The 24,659-nt window shown below is 43.0% G+C and overlaps 1 protein-coding gene across 6 annotated transcripts in view; it reads right to left on the reverse strand.

The window, feature by feature from the left end:
* si:dkey-174m14.3 (uncharacterized protein LOC563117 homolog) overlaps nucleotides 1–14,836 on the reverse strand; it is a 34,588-nt gene extending 19,752 nt beyond the window's left edge. The window contains exons 1-4 of one of the 6 annotated variants that reach the window (XM_035793880.2): nucleotides 14,578–14,835; nucleotides 5,876–6,096; nucleotides 2,588–2,749; nucleotides 2,256–2,322 (exon numbers count right to left, since the gene is read on the reverse strand). In XM_035793880.2, the coding sequence (XP_035649773.1) occupies nucleotides 2,256–2,322; nucleotides 2,588–2,749; nucleotides 5,876–5,976 (330 nt within the window). In that variant the 5' untranslated portion in view covers nucleotides 5,977–6,096; nucleotides 14,578–14,835. Of the gene's footprint in view, nucleotides 1–2,255; nucleotides 2,323–2,587; nucleotides 2,750–5,875; nucleotides 6,097–6,203; nucleotides 7,957–9,390; nucleotides 9,651–13,940; nucleotides 14,536–14,577 lie in introns of those variants that run through there. The other 5 variants (XM_035793879.2, XM_035793881.2, XM_035793884.2 and 2 more) reach the window with 5 other exon arrangements.
* Between the last annotated feature and the right edge of the window lie 9,823 nt (nucleotides 14,837–24,659).

Raw genomic sequence — 24,659 nt, forward strand, 5'->3', positions numbered from 1 at the left:
CGTAGCCCTTACCTTAACAATTTGGAGTTAGTGCCAAAACCTAACCTTAAATACCTCAACATTTTTTGAAACAACTTCAAAATCAAATTCTGACACGAGACAGTGAGAGCTGGTCACGGGTGCACCTCAGCCACACTCAAGGTACTAAATGATATCATAACCGCCATCGATAAAAGACAGTACTGTGCAGCCGTCTTCATCGACCTCGCCAAGGCTTTCGACTCTGTCAATCACCAAATTCTTATCGGCAGACTCAACAGCCTCGGTTTTTCGGATGACTGCCTTGCCTGGTTCACCAATTACTTTGCAGACAGAGTTCAGTGTGTCAAATCAGAGGGCATGCTGTCCGGTCCTCTGGCAGTCTCTATGGGGTGCCACAGGGTTCAATTCTCGGGCCGACTCTTTTCTCTGTATATATCAATGATGTTGCTCTTGCTGCGGGCGATTCCCTGATCCACCTCTACGCAGACGACACCATTCTATATACTTTCGGCCCGTCATTGGACACTGTGCTATCCAACCTCCAAACGAGCTTCAATGCCATACAGCACTCCTTCCGTGGCCTCCAACTGCTCTTAAACGCGAGTAAAACCAAATGCATGCTTTTCAACCGATCGCTGCCTGCACCCGCATGCCCGACTAGCATCACCACCCTGGATGGTTCCAACCTTGAATACGTGGACATCTATAAGTACCTAGGTGTATGGCTAGACTGCAAACTCTCCTTCCAGACTCACATCAAACATCTCCAATCAAAAATCAAATCCAGAGTCGGCTTTCTATTCCGCAACAAAGCCTCCTTCACTCACGCTGCCAAGCTTACCCTAGTAAAACTGACTATCCTACCGATCCTCGACTTCGGCAATGTCATCTACAAAATGGCTTCCAACACTCTACTCAGCAAACTGGATGCAGTCTATCACAGTGCCATCCGTTTTGTCACTAAAGCACCTTATACCACCCACCACTGCGACTTGTATGCTCTAGTCGGCTGGCCCTCACTACATATTCGTCGCCAGACCCACTGGCTCCAGGTCATCTACAAGTCCATGCTAGGTAAAGCTCCGCCTTATCTCAGTTCACTGGTCACGATGGCAACACCCATCCGTAGCACGCGCTCCAGCAGGTGTATCTCACTGATCATCCCTAAAGCCAACACCTCATTTGGCCGCCTTTCGTTCAGTACTCTGCTGCCTGTGACTGGAACGAATTGCAAAAATCGCTGAAGTTGGAGACTTTTATCTCCCTCTCCAACTTCAAACATCAGCTATCCGAGCAGCTAACCGATCGCTGCAGCTGTACATAGTCTATAGGTAAATAGCTCACCCTTTTTCACCTACCTCATTCCCATACTGTTTTTATACTGTTTTTATTTATTTACTTTTCTGCTCTTTTGCACACCAATATCTCTACCTGTACATGCCCATCTGATCATTTATCACTCCAGTGTTAATCTGCAAAATTGTATTATTCGCCTACCTCCTCATGCCTTTTGCACACATTGTATATAGACTGCCCATTTTTTCTACTGTGTTATTGACTTGCTAATTGTTTACTCCATGTGTAACTCTGTGTTGTCTGTTCACACTGCTATGCTTTATCTTGGCCAGGTCGCAGTTGCAAATGAGAACTTGTTCTCAACTAGCCTACCTGGTTAAATAAAGGTGAAATAAAAAAAATAAAATAAAAATATCAGCCTGCAACATCTTAAAGTTACAAACTCTTAACAAATTCAGAGAGGGGACATATTCAGCTGTCTATTCGTAGTGAGGAAGAAGACACTTGATGATCATACAATACTGGGATGGCAGGCTGGTTAATTGTATGCTTCCTTTAGAAAAGCTGCATCTGACAAAAGATGTGAGTCGCAGGGCTAGCCCAGAACAATAGGCTCACTATCATCCTGCCATAGGAAGGAGGACAAGCTATTGTAAAAGGCTGTAATTAACGTCAGTGGTACCAACAGCTAGTGTATTCATATTCAAATCCACTGCTCAGTGCTTTTCACTACCTTTTCTGAAGAGTAAAGGCCACTACTTGCTTAGACACGTGTGCATGTACACACACACACACACACACACACACACACACACACACACACACACACACACACACACAACAAATATGCATGCACTTTTGCGCATGCGTGCTCTCACACACACACACACACACACACTCACACACGTAAGCATGCAGACACACACCTACAGGTACACACAGACATGCATGCGCATATGCACACACACTTCACTTACATTTCTATGGATCTTATCCTCCAGATCCTGGTTGATCCTCTGCAGTGCTGAGTAGCTGCTTTGTATTCTACCAGGAGACACACAATGACACCGGCTTACCAACTCACACTTTTAATAATTGAACACTTTCTGCACCCATCGGGTTAATGATGTCTCTGCTATGTATCTGTCATGATAATGTACCACAGTGTTAGTTTTAAGGCTTTACCCTTAAGAGGTATTCAAAGACTTATTGTGAATGTGACTATAATATGGGGCATATTTCCCAAGAGATGAACGCACAAATCAATGCAATGAGATCCATGAGGGTGTGGTTTTGCAGCTTGGCACACCTGCGTAGTTTGTCTGTGAACTTGTCGAGTTCCTCCTGGGCGCGGCGTAGCTCTGTCTCCAGGTACTGTCGGGTGGAGTCAAACTCGCTCTCTAGCAGCTCCAGCTTGTGGGTGGTGTAGGACAGACGCTTCCGGAGGTCCTCTTTCTGCTCCTGCAAAGAGCTGTGAGGGACACACACCAGGCATCAGCCATAGTTGAAGTAGCATATTACAAGGGTATACTTCATGTTATATTATATGCATATACTGTATATTTTATGACACGTGGAGTATAAATAAGATATAATGGGAGTCGTGTGTGATGATTCATGAACATCATGTATCATACAGTGGTGATGTATAAATGAGGAGGACGGATATATACAGTATTTTGTGTAAAGGAGACACATGAATAATACATATGAGACTCCACGTTATGATTCTATATGCAGCTAAGGTACAGTACATTAAGGTTTGGATGTCTTTGGCCTCCCAATAGCATTCAGCTCTAATACCTAATAATCTACAACCTTGCTGCATAGCACAGAACACCACCGTCATCAGCCAGAGGGGTTACAGTGGCTTCCAGGACCACTTTCAACGAAGGTTTCGTCCCAATTGGAACCCTATTCCCTATGTAGTGCACTACTTCTGGCCAGAGGGCTCTGATCGAAGTAGTTCATTCTCTGGAATGGAATGTTGGTGTTCTGTATATTTGACTGTGATATGTGGTTGTCTCACCGAGCTATCTTAAGATGAATGTACTAACTGTATAACTCTCGTCTGGATAATAGCATCTGCTAAATGACGAAAATGTCCTAGGTCAATTTTTTACATTCATATCTCATATTACTGTGTTGATTCATTTTTTTTGTTGTAAAAAAAACAATATATATTAATGTCACAAATGTTTGCACTGTTTTTTTAATTGAAGTTGTAGTTATTTACCATATATAACATTTTGCAAAAAAAAACATGACTAATTGTGTCTCTGAAATGAAACCAGTGATAGATTTCAAACAAATACAGTGAAGTCCGGAATTTTTGACACCCTTAATAAAGATGAGCAACAATGACTAAATCATTCAAATATTGAACAATATTGTACGCTCCAAAAATGTGGGGAAATGTATTATTTTATACTAATACAATTGCTCAGAGAAAGATACATGAATGGTAAATAATGTATTGTGAATCATTAATAATGATGAGTGAGAAAGTTACAGAGGGTCAATGAACATACCCCCAAGACACACTTAACCTCCCATGTTATTGGTAATGGTGAGAGGTTAGCATGTCAGGAGGGTATGATCTTTGACCCTCTGTAACTTTCTAGCTCATCATTATTCATAGTTCATTCAGGGTTATCAGTAATCATGGTAGCATCCACATTAATGTAGAAGTGTTTAGAAACATATTATATTCTTATTCATAATAAAAGTGACTCCAAAATGACACAATACAGAATTGACCTTTCATTTCTTATTGGGAATAAAATAATTTGAAACACAACCAAAACGAACTGCAAATGCATCCAACAAGTTTGTAGAGTCACAAGCTTGATCTGGTGATTGCGTGCTAGGAATATGGGACCAAATCCTACACTTTTGACTACTTTATTTCTAAAAATCTCTACGGATGTCAATAATTTTGACCCGTCACTTTTTGAGATAAAAAATAATCTCTTTCTCTGAGCAATTGTAATAGTATAAAATATTCTAATTTCCCATTTTTTTGGAGCATACAATATAGCTTAGCATTTTAATTATTTATTTTATACAGTCATTATTTATCAAAGGTGTCAATAATTTCAGACCCCACTGTGCATGTTTGTTATTGAACAACCCCATGCCATGATTAGAGAGTGAAAAATCACACCAATCTCTTTCATAAGTTCTTCATACAATAAAAGCTAAATTTCCAAACATTTCTGACAATGAATATATAGCTTTTTGGAATTCAGCTCTCCAATATGGTTCTATGAACTGTAATCTATCCCAGGAATATAAGTTGACGGCTTAGATTCATGGAGTAGTGATCTCCAATCTGTAATTCACTGAGACAGCACCCTGTGGACTATTTATAGAGCCTCGGCACTACCTGGGATTCAGTGTTATAAAGGGTAAGTATGAGAGGTAAAAGGAAACGTATCCCTCCCCCTTTTGATGGATCTGAGTGTCCATGGCAGGCTAATGGGCCTGTATTGATGGACAGATGGAGGAAGGATGGTAATGACTATCTGTCGGGAGATCACAGATAACGGAGAGTGAGAGAGAAAGCGAGAGTGAGAGGGAGAGAGAGAGCAAGCGGTGAGAGATGTGGTCACCCCGCTCTCATCCCTCTATCTACTTAACAAGATCATAGAAGGAGGGAGAGGTTACGGGTTCAGACCAAGATAATGTAAGAGGATGAAAGTGAAGATGTTTCCTTTCAACAGTGAAGTCTCTAAATTAAAGGGTGATACAATTTTCATTTAAATGTTGTTGTTTTTTTAAATCATGGAGACGTCAGTATAAAGTGACTGTGTAATGACATAAATTCACACGACCAATGCAAACACATATACAAAAAAAAAACGCTCCAATCTACATTCCAAACACACAGACACACACACTACTATAGCACACACACACAAAACACAACCACCAAAGCCAGACGATACACATGCAAAAAAAAGCTCTATAGCTTCAAATTCCCATTAAGGCAAGCAGAGCGTGCACTTAACACATGAGAGAAAACTAAGCTATTGGTTCGGAAATGAAAACAAAAGTCAGTGGACTGATAATACCATTATTCACTCCTAATTGCCTAGTGTTGAATGGTAATCATTACCAGACAATGCTCCGGACACCATTGCACTTGCTCTAAGTCTCACACCTAATGGTTTCTGACTAAATGGAATGACAATACCCTAATATTTGAATAGCATCCCATTTTCAAGTCAATGGTTACTCCAATGTGTTTTTGCAGTGTTTGAATGCTTTTCATGCCATAACAACCCCCCTCCCCCCCTTGCAACACGATACATGGCACAACACAGGTGTTTGTTACGTGACAAGAGCATGAGCTTACAACGCCAATCACACATTAGTGACCTCTGGATATGGCCACGACTGAGTCACACGGTAATGAGTGCTGTCATTTCAACGGCAGTCGGCGATGAGAGAACGATGAGGCGGGATAATGACTCTGTTTTTGAGGAAGAACACTTGAGTTGTTCAACACCACTTCACAAAGATGGGGGGGGGGGGACCCTGGTGGGCGGATGGAGGGATGGAGGGAGGGATGTTCTGCAGCATTCTCTCTTACCTCTTTTTCTGGTGTTTACTGCCATTTCGGGAAACTTTTAGGGCCGTTTTTCCGACATATATCTTTTTCATGGTTTGTCTGCTGTGTTCGCTCCCTCTCATGTGCTTTTTTGTTTTCGAATCGTCGGAGGGAGTGGGGCCTATTTTTCTCGTCGGAGGGGGGTCAGTTAAGTTTGCCCTGCTGCGTGAGTTGTCTGAGTGAGTTTTCTACCTCTGTTGTTCCTGTCAACAGAGCAAAGAGACAGTTCAGCAGCCATTAAAAACCACAACAGTGATTAGACCAAATCATCCAAACAAATTCATTCCTCAAGTGTACGTGCAGTGCATACTGGGAGAAACGGACACATCTTCACTTCTTCACTCTCTAGCGTAAAAGCACTATGACAGGGGTAATGGACTTGCTCCGGCAGGGCCCACTTCTGTAAATATTTCTGCTCCCGTCTCGAATGGGTCCACAGCACAGGTGCAGCTGTCATCAGGCAGACAAATTGTGCGGGTGATGAGAGGAGACAGACTTCGGCTTGATCAAAGCACCTCCGGTTTTAGAATAAGATGGACTCTCAAGCCGTGAACACAGCGAAGCTCAAACACAGCCAAAGTGATGGAGGGCAAGAGTGGGCCTTATAAACGTCACACTAAGGCTGGCAGATAGATGCATACACATACACGCACGTGTGTACATGCAAACATACACACAGATGCACGAACACACACAGATACTGTCATTGAGAGATCATTTGTTATGCCCCTTGAGTTGAGGGGAGTCAGGGAGACTTGTATTCCTCCAGATGGTGACAACTCACCCTCACGACTGGGGCCTCAACTCCAGCTGCTCCCCTCTGAGTCATCACACACAATGTGTGTGTGTGGGTGTGTGGGTGTACGCGCGCGTGTGTGTCTCTGTGTGTGTTTGCGTGTGTACATACATTTGTGTGCATGTGTCTTTGTGTGTGTGCATTTCTTAATGTGTGTGTGTGTGTGTGTGTTTCCTAGTGTGTGTATCACACCAAGACTCCCACTAAATCTAAGCCTCCCTGGGAGAGAAATTAACATTGTTTTCTAGCTGGGAGGTAACGCACAACTTTCACTGACACACGCACACATTTCTCTTGGTGTCAAACTCCCTCACTAAGTCTCCTCTGAATGCCCTTTCTGACCCAATCCTCTCATATCAGAGAAAACATACACTGTTCTCGATTCAGATGGAGCTGCAGCTGCCTCCCACTCATGTGCCATGCTGACATTTCAGAGAAGGGCTGAAAATGAAGGTATTGAGAGCAGCGAGAGGAGGAGGGGTGATGAGGGGATGAGGTGGGAGGGAAGAGAGAGAGCAGGGGCTGCAGGGGAGGAGAGGGCCTGCTTTTCAGATCTGCCATCCTGCAGTAAAGAGGAAGAGCGAGAGAGAAAGAAAGAGGGAGACGGAGGGGAGAGAGAGAGAGAAAGAGAGAGAGGTGATGAGAGAGCGAATAAATGAGAAAGACAGAGAAAAAGAGAGAAAGAACGAAAGGGAGCGATGAAAAGAGAACCAAGCATTGCTCCCATCACTCCGTCTCTCCCTGCACTCGTCTACCCCGGTAGACCGATTAGCTGGCAGGAAAGCCCTGATCGCAGGCCCAGACTCAGCATTAAAGCGGAAGCCCTGAGTGGCTGCCTGGCTGACTCATGTGGCTTGCCTTTAGACAGCCAGAATATCTGCCCTAACCACACAGCCACGGCTCTACTCTATGTCACAGCCAGACCACCAAGGAGCCAAAGCTCTATTCGGTCCCGCAGGAGGTAGACAATCTGCAGGATCTGCCATGAGGGGTTTCCTTAACACATGACTTGACCAGTTAAAGCAGGGCTCCAGGACCTATAACCAAGGACTCTTTACTGCCCACATATCCAAAAATGTGCGCACAATCAGAATGTGGACAAGATCAGGACAAAGGACGCATTTAAGAACCAGGTATAAATGGGGCTGTAGTTTCCATTTCCAAGCCACCACATCCTACTATTTCCTTACCAACAGCATTGGGCTAATTACTGGGAGAAGGGATTTCATCCACTGTTACTGGCACTTAGCTAGGAGAAGGGGTTATAGTCAGATCCTGGGAGGAATTTGAAAAAAAAAAAAAACCTGATGGAACCAATGTTGTAAAAACGACACAAGCAAAGAAACGACACGAGCAAGTGTGCTTACACACCCAAAATGGAAAACAACACACGCACACACACACAGAGAAAACAACACACACACAACGGACGGAAAACAACACATGCACACACACACAGAGAAAACAACACACACACAACGGACGGAAAACAACACACAAACACATGCTGTTCCGAAATCAAAACAGCCTCTGCCCTCAGGCATATAAAACAGGTTATGGTGCCAAGCAACCCTACAGGGAATTCTCCATTCTCCTGGAATTTGATTTGTTTTCCCAATGTTACACTTAAACTGAGATGTAGAACTTTTCTGGCAGAGTAACACTGAGTCACAGATTGTAAAAACAGGTCATTCTTTCAAAAGGAGGTTGACTTTGTCACACATTATGAAAGCCCAAAATTATATAATTAATTCAAAAGGCAACATATCGTGGAAAATATTCAATACTTTTTAATTGAGACAAACAGTTTATAGAACTGGTTAAAGTCGTGCAAAATACAACATACTCACACAGAGAGACCTGCACCACACATTGTTTGTGACTGTGGCTGAAATGGACAGGGAGTGATTAGGCACATTGCTCGGAGGCCTGTGTGTTTATGTGTGTGTGCATGCGTGCGTGTGAGCGTGCGTGCGTGTGTGCGTGCGCTTGCGCGTGTGTGTACTGTCTGTTCACGTGTCCATACACAGGATACTGTAGGCCCCAAAAGAAAAGACAGCTTAGGAAAAAGAGGATGCCCCCATAACAAGTCGTCATCCTAACTCAGGAACAAAGGATGTTAGTTTCATTTAACCTAGTCCAGCACAAAACAGCTATTTCAATGGAAATTCTCCATGGAGCGTGATTTCTAATCCAAGACTAGGCTTAATCTGAGTTTGGGAAACCAGGCCGTTTGTTTGAATAACAATGCAAAGAAAATAAATGTCAAAAGCGAGAGGATTAACATCTCCTTCGCAACCTACGTGTAGGCTTACATTATTAGTGAGCCTACCCTTTCCTCAGGTACACCAGCACCCCACAATTTTCACCCATGTTGACCACCTGTTTAGGGTGGAGGGGAGACAGAGAAAGAGAGAAGGCGCGAGAGAGAGAAAGAGAGAGGGAGCGGGGAAGAGTAATGATGGTATTGAGACACAGTAATGCCCCGCAGAGGATCCGTCAATATCTCACATATTATGAGTGAGAGAGAACGAGAGAACGAGAAGATTGAGAGAGAGGGAGAAAGAGAGAGAGAGAGAGAGAGAGAGGACCAACCGGTGACAGGTCTGTCTTCTAACGCACTGAGGCATGTTTGAGAAGCTCATTAGCGAATAGCCATCTAGCCCAGTCCAGTCCGTGAGACAGCCTCTACCCAACTCACCAGTTCTGCATTCAACACTGCATAGCTCCTCACTCCTACAAACCATGACAGGGCCAAAGGTCCATCTCTCGATAAAATGTACATCTACTACGTCCGGCTGAGGCCAAAATACATACAAGGAAATTAGAGACAGAATGAGGAAACACAGTGGAGAGATTGCAACACATTTCATCATTTTTTGGCTGGGAGACTGGGGTCACTGGCACGGTAGCACTGAGTGAGGCACTCTGGGGGTTGGAGTCAAATCTGTAGGAAAGAACGGTAATGTTATAAGGAATGAAGGTTACCGTAACAGTTCTGTGCAGGTTGATGTTTATTGTTATGAGTCTTGTCTTGGAGGCATAACTGATTGATTTCCCATTAGATAGGCCAGCTGTAAAGAAAACATTTGCCATTTATGGTCTTAATGTAAGGTTAGGGCTAGGTATTAGGGTTAGCAGTGTTATTAAGGTTAGGGATAGGTTCAAAATCAGATTTTAGAACTTTGTGGCTGTGCCAGCGAGTGACCAGTCTGTAGAGCTGCCTCCAGAACAACTTTAAGGATGAAAAATACTAAACTGTGATTTCTGTGGGTTTAATCCTGCCCACATGTCCACACCTGGCAGCACCCAAGTAATCATCAATTCGGAGCGCAGCTGCACGAGACCTGATCGTAATGCCAATGCTCAATTTGGTTTGACATTCGATATCTCTATGGGGTTAGTTAGGGACAATCAGTAAATTACACAATGTACATGGGACAATATTTTAAAATTCCAATCACTTTAAAACATCAAACACAGGGCCGTAACTACAAGGAGATCGTAAAAATGTATATATTTTCTACACACTAAAGAAAATCAACTATTTACTTAAGAATTATATTTATTTTAAGTAAATGGGAATGCCTAGTCAGTTGTACAACAGAATGCATTCAACTGAATTGCATCTTGCACATTTAACCCAACCCCTATGAATCAGAGAGGTGCAGGCTGCCATAATCAACATTCACATCTTCAGCACCCGGGAGAACAGTGGGTTAACTGCCTTGCTCGGGATCAGAACACCATATTTTTACCTTGTCAGCTCGGGGATTTGATCCAGCAACCTTTCGGTTACTGGCCCAACACTAACCTGGTTAGTCAGGTTGGAAGGGTGGGCATATAACACAAATCTCTAGCAATTCGTAACATATCATATGTTTTTGCAAATTCGTAACATATTGTACAAAATGAATGATAGACTTCCACTACTTAATACATATCAGACCAAACGTGACCTATGGTACTAATTGGAGTGTTCTGGATTGACTTTTACTATGTTACGTCTACCCCAGTGTGCAGGTTGTTTTAGCAGCACATCCACCCCTCTCTCTAACGGCTAACTCCGCCCTCTCGTGGCTCAGGCTGAGGGCCTGAGACATGAACTGAACTACCCCAGCTCGGAGTAGGCTCAAGTAGGTAACCAGAGATGCTGCTGACAGTCTGTGTGAGATGATGGACAAAAGGCCATTTTGAAACCGTCCTGAGACTCCTGCCATGTGTATAGACATCCCCAAACAAACAGAAACACAAGTCTCTAAGAATGGGCGCACAAGTGGGAAATCGTTGTTTATAGATACAGTCAGTCAGGTGACTAGCTACTGGCAGAGACTTCTATTTGCAGTGACGCTGAAGGACTCTGGCTAGTCTTACTTAGCCAGCTACTTGTATGTGGAGGTGTATTTTACAACTGTTTAATCAATTCAATCAATCAATCAATATAACATTGAAGTAAGAAGCTAATGTTAAATTATATGCAGTCATTGCGTTAAACAGAGCCTACCTCAGCAGGAGGGAAAAAAATAAGCTACTAAATTCTCATAATACATTTTGAATTCCAGAGAGTAGGCCACTGGTGAGACAGTGGTGAGGCTGAGGCAGGGTGCAATGCATGCAGGAGGAAGCAGAGGAGACAAAGAGATAGGAAAGAGAGAGAGAGAGAGAGAGAGAGAGAGAGAGAGAGAGAGAGAGAGAGAGAGAGAGAGAGAGAGACAGCCACAAGAGAGAGCAAGAAAGCAAAATTCGTCTTGTTACCAAAAGCACTCACAAACTTTTACAGATGCACAATCGAGAGCATCCTGTCGGGCTGTATCACCGCCTGGTATGGCAACTGCTCCGCCCACAACCGTACGGGTCTCCAGAGGGTAGTGAGGTCTGCACAACGCACCACCGGGGGCAAACTACCTGCCCTCCAGGACACCTACACCACCCGATGTCACAGGAAGGCCATAAAGATCATCATGGACAACAACCACCCAAGCCACTGCCTGTTCACCCCCGCTATCATCCAGAAGGCGAGGTCAGTACAGGTGCATCAAAGCAGGGACCGAGAGACTGAAAAACAGCTTCTATCTCAAGGCCATCAGACTGTTAAACAGCCACCACTAACATTGAGTGGCTGCTGCCAACATACTGACTCAACTCCAGCCATTTTAATAATGGAAAATGGATGTAAAAAAATGTATCACTAGCCACTTTAAACAATGCCACTTAATATAATGTTTACATACCCTACATTACTCATCTCAAATGTATATACTGTACTCTATATCATCTACTGCATCTTTGCCATCTTTATGTAATACATGTCTCACTAGCCACTTTAAACAATGCCACTTTTATATGTTTACATGCCCTACATTACTCATCTCATATGTATATATTGTACTCTATACCATCTACTGCATCTTGCCTATGCCATTCTGTACCATCACTCATTCATATATCTTTAGGTACATATTCTTTATCCCTTTACACTTGTGTGTATAAGGTAGTTGTTGTGGAATTGTTAGGTTAGATTACTCGTTGGTTATTACTGCATTGTCGGAACTCGAAGCACAAGCATTTTGCTACACTCTCATTAACATCTGCTAACCATGTGTATGTGACAAATACAATTTGATTTTTTGAGATGGTCACTAACAGTTACCACAACCACAAAGTCCTAGTTATGGCTAAACCCCACCTATTTTTTTTTACAATTCCTCTTTTTGATATTGTATTTGAAACCTAACCTTAACCACGCTGTAAGCCTTTTTCCTAACCCTAACCTTAATTGAAGACCAAAAAAGCAAATTTTTGTTTTCATGAATTGTTTCGATATACAGACAATGATGACTTTGTGGCTGTGGTAACTAGTGAAAACCGGTACCCTGACAAAATCTGTCCTATTCTTATCAAACAAGTTAGGAAGTGAATAAAATAAGATATGATTCAATATGAACGTCTCCACATGGTCTATCTTCCCTATAGGTCTACATGAACATGCAATCAACATGTCATCGACCAGCCTTGTAAAGATAGGGGAGAAAGAAGAGGGGATGATATGTTTCTTTATGTCAATGGTGTGTTGTGAAGCCAAAGACAAGAATAGAGAATAACTTTATCGTCCAATTTCATGTAGATTTGGCACTTGTGATGTTGTACTGTATAATTAAAATGCCAAACAGTTAGCGGCTAACACCGGTCACAGAGGTGACGATAATCAATACTGTTGGGCTGTTGGTGAAACAGTCCATCAAATGAATTTACCCTCCCTGGTGTTTTGAAAAGCAATTTAACCTCGTAAATCTTTAAAAACTTTACACAGTGTATTATAGCCTAGGTATATAGAACTACGTGTTGCAGCCAGTCAACCAAAACACAAGAGAAGACTCGAGCTGATCTGATGGAGATGTAATGATGTTGCATTAAAAACAATATAATTGAGGGAGGAGCAATAACATTTTACAGAGGCAATCAAATTTACCAGGACTATTTTAATAACATGAGATGGGTACGAGAGGTTTATAAGGACTGTTCGTAGGACAAGAATACTTTTAGCTAGGTATCACTATTTAATCAATTCATTAAATGTATTTTTCACAAAAGTACTTTACAGATACAGAGCCAGAACCCCAAAGAGCAAGCAGTGGTTGGGAAAAACTCCCTAGGAGGCAGGAACCTAGGAAGAAACCTAGAGAGGAACCAGGCTATATAGCTCTTGTTCTCCCTCTGAATGACAGTGCACTGAAAAAAAAATTATTTGTGGCTTCGCTGAAACCACAAGAGACTTCCCAGAACAATATTAGAATATCAGAGTGCTAAAACACCACAGACACATCCTAGTTCACGCAACAAACCTTTAAGCACCTTATTAGCAAGCCTTTTAGCCAAGCCTTTTCTCTCTCTTTCAGAGGAGGACAGTAGGATGTGTCTGTTGTGTATTGTTTAAACACAATATACGCCACTTCTTATTTGACATGTTCACTGTATTGAACAATAAGCCAGAAAAACAATCGGTGGTATAACTGTACCAGTGTAAATGCATATAAGTGAAGCTACATGCTCTAATGAGGCATTCTAATAGTATCCTTATCAAATCATGAACTGTATTATCATTGCAAATGCTACACAAGCTCTAAGCCACACCGATGTGAAGCAAACTGAAACTGCGCAAACGTACCAATAAATCACACACAGACAGACACGCACACCATGCCAACCCCAGATCCCAAATCAAAGACGTTCCCTCTGTTGAAGAAGCAGTACCTTCCGCTGGTGCTCACACAGAGCCTCATTGTGAATCGCTGGTGCTGGTGATGATGACACAGAAACCTGGCTGCCTGCTGCCTTCTGCCTCCGCTCCTCGCTGTATGTGTGAGGGGAGCAGTGCGGAGGGTGTGTGTGTGTGCGTGTGTGCGTGTGTGCGTGTGTGTATTTGTGTGTGTGTGTGTGTATATTTGTGTGTGTGTGTGTATATATGTGTGTGTGTGTGTATGCTAGGGCTTCTGGTGAAAGCCCTGCTGTGTGATCCAGAGCTGGTTTACTCAACTCCGATAAGCGTGGAGAAACCCCCAGTTGCGGAGGAGAGGAGAAGTGGAGAGAGGGTGGAGAGAGGGATGAGAAAGAGAGATAAAATAGAGGGATAGAGAGAGAGAGAGGGATAGAGAGAGAGAGAGAGAGAGAGAGAGAGGGGGATAGAGAAAGGAGAGAGAGAGCAAGGGAGGGAATATAAAGTGAAAGAGACAAAATGAGAGAGATGAGAGAAAAAGAGTCAAAGCTAGAAAGAAAGAGAGAGAGGGAGGGAGAGAGAGAGAGAGAGATGGATCTGAGGGGGCTGCTTCGTGCTTCGCAGGCAGGGATAGAGGTAGGCAGGGAAGAACAGAGAAAGAGAGCGTCATTTTACCTTACGGTGTTCATCTGCTCATCAGGAACCTACAAGGAAATCACAGGAGATTAGATGAACGGACGAGTCCATTGGCCCTGTAGACTACTGACAAAAGCATTGCTAGTCGCAGTTGAGTAGCAACACACTCAATCACACACACATTTCATTTCACACTCGCACTCTTCGTTTCCATCTCTGCTCTCTCGCCCTCACTCACTCCCGCTCTCTCTCTTTGTTTTCTAAATTCTCTCTCTCCTTTCCTCTCTCTCTCTACTTCTCTCTATCGCTCATGCAGAGAGCACGTCAGGCTATATCTGCATTTAGCAAAGGTGTGAAGAGAACAATCCTGTCATATTAAGAGGGAGAGAGAGAGAGAGAGAGAGAGAGAGAGAGAGAGAGAGAGAGAGAGAGAGAGAGAGAGAGAGAGAGAGAGAGAGAGAGAACGAGAGAGACTGCAGATACATAGCAACCCCCCAATAGATGCTGGCAGTGACTCAATATCTATAATGAGCTGAAGGGAAAAGAAAGAGAGCAAACAAAGATATAAAGAAAGAGAGGGGAGACAGAGAGAGAAAAGAGGGAGAGAGAGAGGTGGAGGGAAACAGGTGGCCCCATCTGTTGAATTTCACATGTTATGTCACCAGGCGGTGGAGAGGAATGAAACTCTCATCTCCACTGCAAATTGGTTGGATTCTCTAGGTTGGATTCATCCCCCCCCCCACTCTCTCTTTCTCTTTTTCTTTCTCTCTATCCCATCTCCATCCGCCCCTCTCTTTCTATCCCCCCTCTTTCCCTCTTTCTCTCCCTCCCCCCCTCTCTCTTTACATATATCTCTCTCCTCTTTCCCTCTCCCCCTGTCTCTCTCTTTCTCTCCCTCTCTCAATCTCTCTCTCTTTCTCTCTCTCTCTCTCTCTCACCCCTTGTACATTATGTATCAGGTGAGATCATGCTATACAAGGAATTTTCATCTCCATTCAGATTTAGAGTTCAGTGCTAACCAAGTGGCAGGGACATTCAGCAATATTTTACTGAGCTATCTCATGAATAATCGTAGAACTTCATTGTCTATTGTTTTCAATGAGGAAAAAATATAGTTTAATATACCACGTAATAAAAACTATTCATTGAAATATACTGAACTAGACAGTTCACACAATAACATTTATAATGTAGTTTTATATATGTATCTAATCCGAATAGAAAGAGTGGGAGGCCCCGGTGCACAACTGAGCAAGAGGACAAGTACATTAGACTGTGTACTTGTCCTCATGCTCAGAACAAGAACAGACTGACGAGTTAAAAAATATATATATATTTGTTTCTGGCCATTTTGAGCCTGTAATTGAACCCAAAAAATGCTGATTCTCCAGATACTTAACCAGTCTAAAGAAGGCCCGTTGTATTGCTTCTTTAATCAGAACAACAGTTTTCAGCTGTGCTAACATAATTGCAAAAGGGTTTTCGAATGATCAGTTAGCCTTTTAAATTGATAAACTTGGATTAGCTACCACAACTTGCCATTGGAACGCAGGACTGATGGCATCCATTCACTTATGTAGATATTCCATGAAAAATCTGTTGTTTCCAACTACAGTAGTCTTTTACAACATTAACAATGTCTACACTGTATTTCTGATCAATTTGATGTGATTTTAATGGACAAAAAAAATGAGCTTTTCTTTCAAAAACAAGGACATTTCTAAGTGACGCCAAATTTTTGAACGGTAGTGTATTTATATACACAGTACCAGTCAAAAGTTTGGACACACCTACTAATTCAAAGGTTTTTCTTTATTTTTTTACTATTTTCTACGTTGTAGAATAATAGCAAAGACACAAAAACTATGAAATGACACATATGGAATCATGTAGTAACCAAAGAGATGGTAAGCAAATTAAAATATATTTTATATTTGAGATTCTTCAAAGTAGCCACCCTTTGCCTTGATGACAGCTTTGCATTGTCACAACCAGCTTCATGAGGTAGTCACCTGGAATGCAATTCAATTAACAGGCGTGCCTTGTTAAAAGTTCATTTGTGGAATTTCTTTCTTTCTTAATGCGTTTGAGCCAATCAGTTGTGTTGTGACAGGGGTGGTATACAGAATATAGCCCTATTTGGTAAAATACCAAGTCCATATTATGGCAAGAACAGCTCAAATCAGCAAAGAGAAATGACAGTCCATCATTATCAGTATCTATAAGACATGAGGGTCCTTCTGTAGCTCAGTTGGTAGAGCATGGCGCTTGTAACGCCAGGGTAGTGGGTTCAATCCCCGGGACCACCCATACGTAGAATGTATGCACACATGACTGTAAGTCGCTTTGGATAAAAGCGTCTGCTAAATGGCATATATTATGAAGGTCAGTCAATCTGAAAAAATTTCAAGAACTTAAAAGTTTCTTCAAGTGCAGTTGCAAAAACCATCAAGCGCTATGATGAAACTAGCTCTCATGAGGACTACCACAGGAAAGGAAGACCCAGAGTTACCTCTGCTCCCGAGGATAAGTTCATTTGCGTTACCAGCCTCAGAAATTGCAGCCCAAATAGTTGCTTCACAGAGTTCAATGAACAAACACATCTCAACATCAACTGTTCAGAGGAGACTGATGGGAATCAGGCTCTCATGGCCAAATTGCTACAAAGAACCCATTACCAAAGGACACCAATAAGAAGAAGATCCTTTCTTCTGCCAAGAAACACAAGCAATGGACATAAGACCAGTGGAAATCTATCCTTTCGTCTGATGAGTCTAAATTTGAGATTTTTGGTTCCAATTGAAGTGTCTTGGTGAGACGCAGAGAAGGTGAACAAATGATCTTTGCATTTGTGGTTCCCACCGTGAAGCATGAAGGAGGAGTTGTGATGGTGTCGGGGTGCTTTGCAGGTGACATTGTCAGTGATATATTTTGAATTCAAGGCACACTTAACCAGCATGGCTACAGTGGCTTGTGAAAATATTCAACCCCCTTGGCATTTTTCCTATTTTGTTGCCTTACAACCTGAAATGAAAATAGATTTTTGGGGGGTTTGTATCATTTGATTTACACAAAATGCCTACCACTTTGATGATGCAAAATATTTTTGAGGGGTGAAACAAACAAGAAATAAGACCAAAAAAAACAGAAAACTTGAGAGTGCATAACTATTCAACCCCCCGCAAAGTAAACACTTTGTTGAGCTACAGCTACAGCTGCAAGACTCTTGGGGTATGTCTCTATAAGCTTGGCACATCTAGCCACTGGGATTTTGCCTATTCCTCAAGTCAAAACTGCTCCAGCTCCTTCAAGCTGGATGGGTTCCGCTGGTGTACAGTTATCTTTAAGTCATACCACAGATTCAGATTGAGGTCTGGGCTTTGACAAGGCCATTCCAAGACATTTAAATGTTTCCCCTTAAACCACCCGAGTGTTGCTTTAGCATATTGCTTAGGGTCATTGTCCTGCTGGAAGGTGAGCCTCCGTCCCAGTCTCAAATCTTTGGAAGACTGAAACAGGTTTCCCTCAAGATTTTCCCTGTATTTAGCTCCATCCATAATTTTTCCAATTCTGACCAGTTTCCCAGTCCCTGCAGATAAAAAACATGATGCTGCCACCACCATGCTTCCCTGTGGGGATGGTGTTCTCAGGGTGATGGGAGATGTAGGATTTGCACAAGACATAGCATTTCCCTTGATGGCCAAAAAACTCAATTTTATTCTCATCTGACCATAGTATCTTCTTCCATATGTTTGGGGAGTCTCCCTAATGCCGTTTGGCGGACACTAAACATGTTTGTTTATTATTTTCATTAAGCAATGGCTTTTTTTCTGGACACTCTTCCGTAAAGCCCAGCTCTGTGGAGTGTACGGTTTAAAGTGGTCCTAAGGACAGATACTCCTATTTCCAATGTGGAGCTTTGCAGCTCCTTTAGGGTTATCTTTGGTCTCTTTGTTTTGGTGGGCGGCCGTCTCTTCGCAGGTTTGTTGTGGTGTATTTTTTGATAAAGGATTTAATGGTACTCCGTGGGATGTTCAACGTTTCTGATATTTTTTTATAACCCAACCCTGATCTGTACTTCTCCACAACTTTGTCCCTGATCTGTTTGGAGAGCTCCTTGGTCTTCATGGTGCCGCTTGCTTGGTGGTGTTGCAGACTCTGGGGCCTTTCAGAACAGGTGTATATATATACTGAGATCATGTGACAGATCATGTGACACTTATATTGCACAGGGTGGACTTCATTTAACTAATTATGTGACTTCTGAAGGTAATTGGTTGCACCAGATCTTATTTAGGGGCTTCATAGCAAAGGGGGTGAATACATATGCACGCACCACTTTTCAGTTTTTTATTTTTTTCATCAATTTGGACTATTTTGTGTATGTCCATTACATGAAATTCAAATAAAAATAATTTAAATTACAGGTTGTAATGCAACAAAATAGGAAAAACGTCAAGGGGGATGAACATTTTTGCAAGGCACTGTAGCATAGCTACATTTTCTACAATGTTGAAAATAGTAAAAATAAAGAAAAACCATTGAATGAGTAGGTGTGTCCAAACTTTTGACTGGTATTGTGTGTACAATATATGTTTAATTGCTGTAATAAAATGAAAAACACATTTATTGCGTTGTGCAGTCATAAAAAGTAGTGATAATGTTAAAAAAAAAACACATAGTTAAGGAATTCAGTGGTTATTTCACAGGAAGTGTGATGAGAGCAGAAGGCCATGTACATGCCAGGATGGAACTGTGATGGATGTGACAGCACTGATCTCAACCAGCACCGTGTATTGTACAAGGGCTCCTGTAAAATACTACTGAGAGAGAAATTAACTTCACAGCTACGCACACACACACACACACAAACAAGCTCACATACACACTTGTCTCTCAGCCCCCTCACCGCCCACCTTTTTTCAAGCAGTTGCTAAGGTGACGGCAAAGACTGAAATTTAATCAGACAGTAAATTGAGCAATGTTATTTTCTCTTTCAGTATTGACTGTCTGTGATACCTATGGTGAGATGATGTGTCAGACATATTTAGGCTTTTGAAAACCTTGAAAGTAAATATCATATGATCTTTACTGCATAAAGGCAGAATGAGACATTGAATATTTCCCTTGTTGCCAATGAAACCCATATTAAAACTTAAACAATTCTGATTTACAATGCACCTAGCAACAGCAGCAATATCTGTTGTAATCTCTCGTGGACAGATGCAAGTAACATTTTTTAAAAAGTAGCAGCATCTGTCAAAAGACTGTGGGATGCAACAACTAACAAAGAACTTTGTTCCATTATGGTGATTTTTCTTCACTGATTATTAGGACAAATCACAATTTCTCAGGTGCATGCAACTTTCACATTTTGGAAGGGGAGGGGACATTTGGCTCACAGGGAGAATCTTAATCGCACACTGCTCTCCTCTTCCTCAAAGCACATTGGCTGAGAAAGGCAGAGGTCCCGCCTCTCTGAACTTCTGCTCCAAAGGGGTTTAAGAAGGAGGCAAGGAGAGAGGACACGAGGAGTATGCAGTTGAGAATCTCCCGTAGACTTGCCCGAATCTGGCAGAGACTTGCAGTTTAAAAATGGGTGGAGACTTCGCTGGTCTCTTTAGTATGGTCTCTAACCCGTCTCTCCCGAGAACTTAATCAAGTATCTGGCGCAATTACGCAAGATTTTCGTTCTGGTGTCCAACTCGATAACTGTTGGATAACATATATTTAATATTTTGATGTCACATTCTTTATTCACAAATAATGTCATACTGATGTTTTATTATACAATATAACACTTGGGAGTTGCATAGATGTCAGAAATCAGACGGACAGAATGGTGGAGAACTCTTGTTTGGCTACACAACTCATCGCTCATACACCCTACAGCAGGGGGTCGGCAATATGCCAAAACCGGCTCACAAGTGTGTGTCTGTGTGTGTGTGTGTGGGGGGGAATTGTCATTTTTGGTCAAGAAAGATACGTTTAATTTAGGAAATCTCTTCCCAAGTATTCACACAAATTAAGCGACGTGGATCTTGTCTCATTGTAATCGAGGTATGAAATGTTTGTGATTTTCCAGTATAATCTCTTTTTGGGCTTAGTTGTGGTCAATTTGCAGAGTACAAATTATTATAATTATGTTCTGGCCCTCCGACCATTCGCACCATTCGCACCATTCGCACCGACAAAACTCGGCCTGCGGCCAGTCGCCTACCCCTGCCCTACAGAGTAACAAACAGTACAGAGAAAATCCATTATTGTCAACTTGCTGATATTGAATAGTCTCTGGACAGGGAAAGCATGAGCGGAAGCTGCAAATGCATGACATTCCATATTGATTTAGTGATTGGCAAGCTTTTTTGGTTGACTTGGTATAATGGCTGTAGAGAGATGTGCATAAATTCTAGTGTTCTAGGTCTATTTTTATGATAATAGCTGTGCCTCGGTCTAGGGCCAAAGTATCTTTGTGGAGGCCACCATTTGTTGTTGTTGGAGTATATATCTGCCTGTTTACGTTAGTTCTATGTTTAAATGAGTTATACCTGCAAGTACGCATTTCATTGCACTTTGTATACCATGTACAGTACATCATGTGTATGTGACGAATAAACAAACGTGAATTTGAACTTGTGAGTATTTGCAAACCCATATTCCTTCCTAGACTTGGCTACATGCTGAGATAAGTAATAATAATAGCCATTTATCTGAAGCTTTTATCGAAACAGTCATATGGGTACATACATTTCCATATGTATGGTCCCAGCAGGAATCTTACCCACAATCCTTTGTCCCGTATGGCTCAGTTGGTAGACCACAGGGGGCGAGTATGAAAATGTATGCACTGATTAAGACTGGAGCGTCTGCTAAATTTCTAAAAGGATCATGTAAATCCTGGACCTCACAAGCACTGTGCTCTACCAACTGAATCACTAATGATAGATGGCATACATAGGGATGCTGGAAAATGTGTGATTGACAAGATTGTAATACGGTTGACTAGTTTGTGTGAGGAATCTGGTTAGTGCTATCTATAATAATGCACATGCAAATACAGTGTAATGTGATTGGTTCTTAGCCGTCTATAGTTAACATGGCAAAAGCTTCTAGGTCTAGGATAAGACACAAACAGTCATGGCCCATTATCTACTATGGTTTGTAGCGATGAATAGAATTTGAGTTCATGAATTACTTCTCATTTCACATTGCAGTTAATCAGTCAAATACAAGCATGTACAGTCCTTTCATTAAATACAGCAGATGAATCACGTGAGATACACATATTTGGTCATTTTTCCCGACCCAAGTAAACTGTCAAATAAGTTGCAATTTTGTCAGTATACACATAACTTTGCAGGTGCATGTCATTTGAAATACTAGACTTCATCTGTTTTAGACATGATTTAGTTGAAGATATTCTGAAATTATTGTGCATCAGGCTTTTTGAAAATGTGTTTATTGGCTTTCGGTAATGGCACAAATGATTCTACGCACTATTGCGCAATCACAGCAATGTATTGATTATGCTCAGAAGAAAAACATGATGGGTATAATAAAAAAGTCACACCACACCAGTGTAAGATTAAGAAACATAACGATTTGTCACTCACCATGCTGATCTCTCTGGGTAGAGAGAAGGATCGGTAGGGGTATCTCATCACTAGTCCCTCATCCCACAAAACTGGACTTGGACTCCTTATTCTTCCCAAAGTTTTCTGCCGCAATTCTGGAGGAGCCGCTGTTCCTACCACACCCCTTTTCCTCTCCCTCTCCAGAGTTGACAATGTGTTCTCCTTCTTGAACTTAATGTCCTTCAGCTCATCCTCCCTCCGGACACTGTCAATGTCTGTCTCCAGGTAAGCTTTCCCCACAGGCATTTCTATGGGACCCTGCTCCTCCTGCATCCTGCCCCGCTGCAGTGCCACTGAGCAGGGCAGACTGCTCCTCCACCGGTACTCCACTTGGATCACGTCGTCTTCCGACCCTGTGGTGGTGCTGGGGCAGGTTCTGGGGCTGAGGGAGCTGGATCTCTGGGGAGGAGGGGGAGGCTGTAGTTTCTGGAAGGCCTCCAGGCTGCCTGGGACGAGCACTCTGCCACCGACGTCGTCCAGGAAGTTTGAGAACTTGAGTTTGGCTTCAATCTTTTTCTCCAGCCAACAATAACGTGTTGATCGTTTTGCCGCTGTTGCTGCTGCTGCTGGTGGCTGTTGTGGTGTCCTGGCTACTGGCTCTGCACGGAACCAGCCCTCCTCCCCCTCCCCCTCCCTCTCCCCCACCAGGCTCCCCCTCCCCATGCTGCCTGTTCTGCCCCCTCATGCATCTCCACGAGGCTGCATGGCCCTCCCTGGACTCCATGGGGACGAGCTCTGCTGTGAGGCCCTCTGGCTAAGATGGAGCTGTTGAGTCTGGCCTGGAAGGTCTCCTGGCTGTGCTTCCTGATGGAGCTGCGGAGCAGGCAGACCTCCCCGGAGCTCCAGTTGTCTAGGCTGGCTTAGGCCTCACTGCTGCTGCTGATTCTGCTAGGGCTGGGGCTGGATGTCAGGCTGCATTGGAAAGACCTGCTGTAAGTGGGGGCTGAAACATCAGATTCCTCCAACCAGAAATGCATGAATCCAGGGCAGGAGCCAGAGGTGGTGGAGCCTGAGGATAGCTTGCCCAGCCCCCTGAGAGAACAGGGATGCTGGGGAGGCTATCCCTGCCAGTCAGGTTGACCTAGGACCAGTCTGGTTCGTTAACACCCCAGGACAAACGAGTGGCCCCCTACCATGCCAATCTGTTCCAGGACCACCCTAACTCAGATATTAAACTAGGTGCCACATTGCCCGTTCATGCCAATCTTACAAAATGATCACTGTAGCCTAAATGTGTGGTCCCCCTACTATAACTCCACCCCCCTGTAACAGCCAGGTTAAACTGAGAGCTGTGTTAGTTACTACCCCGAAATCAACCCTATAAAAAGGCTGAAACTAGCATAACAAGAAAACTGCAAAAATACAGTTTCCTCTAATTATATCCCACAAAAGCAGCAAGCCAAGCAACCTTGGAATATCTAAGTTTAATATGTTCATAGGAAGTATCAAGCAGTTCAACAGGCCCTGCTCTGAGAGCACAGCCAAAGTCCTTAATTAGACCATCTATAGATAGCATTGGAGCCAATGAGACTTTTTATGCCTTTTCCAGGTCAGTGGCTCCAACAGAGCATTGGTCACAGATAGAAACACATGGCAATTGATGGGGAGAGAGAGAATAATGGGACGCAATGTGAGAGAGGGAGACACTAATGGATAATAATCAAGTAAACAGTCACTTGTATGGCATACAAGCTACAGGCTACCGTGGCCTATATTTTCGCAGTACAAAAAGCACAGATCTGTGCAAACAATACTGTAAACCGTATTATAATCTGGCAGCTTGATTTAATTTGAAACGTTCTTCTACAAGGGGCATTATGAGGGCGTTATGAGGAGGCGCTGACACTGTCCTACACATCGATCCAGAGCATCCCAAACATGCTCAATGGGTGACATGCTTGGTGAGTATGTAGGCAATGGAAGAACTAGGACATTTTCAGCCTTATAATACTGAAGCATGGTGTGATGGCGGCGGATGAATGGCACGACAACGGGCCTCAAAATCACGTAGCGGTAACAGTGCATTCAAATTGCCATCGATAAGACGCAATTGTTTCCATTGTCCGTAGCTTACGCCTGCCCGTACCATAACTCCTCCGCCACCATAGGCACTCTGTTCACAACGTTGACGTCAGCAAACCGCTCATCCACACATCTGCCATCTGCCCGTTACAGTTGAAACCAGGTTTCATCCGTGAAGAGCACACTTCTCCAGGGTGCCAGTGGCCATTGAGCATTTGCCCACTGAAGTCGGTTACTACGCCGAACTGCAGTCAGGTCAAGACCCTGGTTAGGACGACGAGCATGCAGATGGGCTTCCCTGAGACAGTTTCTGACAGTTTGTGCAGAAATTCTTCAGTTGTGCAAATCCACAGTTTCATCAGCTGTCCGGGTGGCTGGTCTCAGACTGAAGAAGCTTGACGTGGTTACATATGTTCTGCGGTTGTGAGGCCGGCTGGACGTACTGCCAAATTCTCTAAAACGACA

The sequence above is a fragment of the Oncorhynchus keta genome, chromosome 19 (assembly GCF_023373465.1).
Source record: "Oncorhynchus keta strain PuntledgeMale-10-30-2019 chromosome 19, Oket_V2, whole genome shotgun sequence".
NCBI lineage: Eukaryota > Metazoa > Chordata > Actinopteri > Salmoniformes > Salmonidae > Oncorhynchus > Oncorhynchus keta.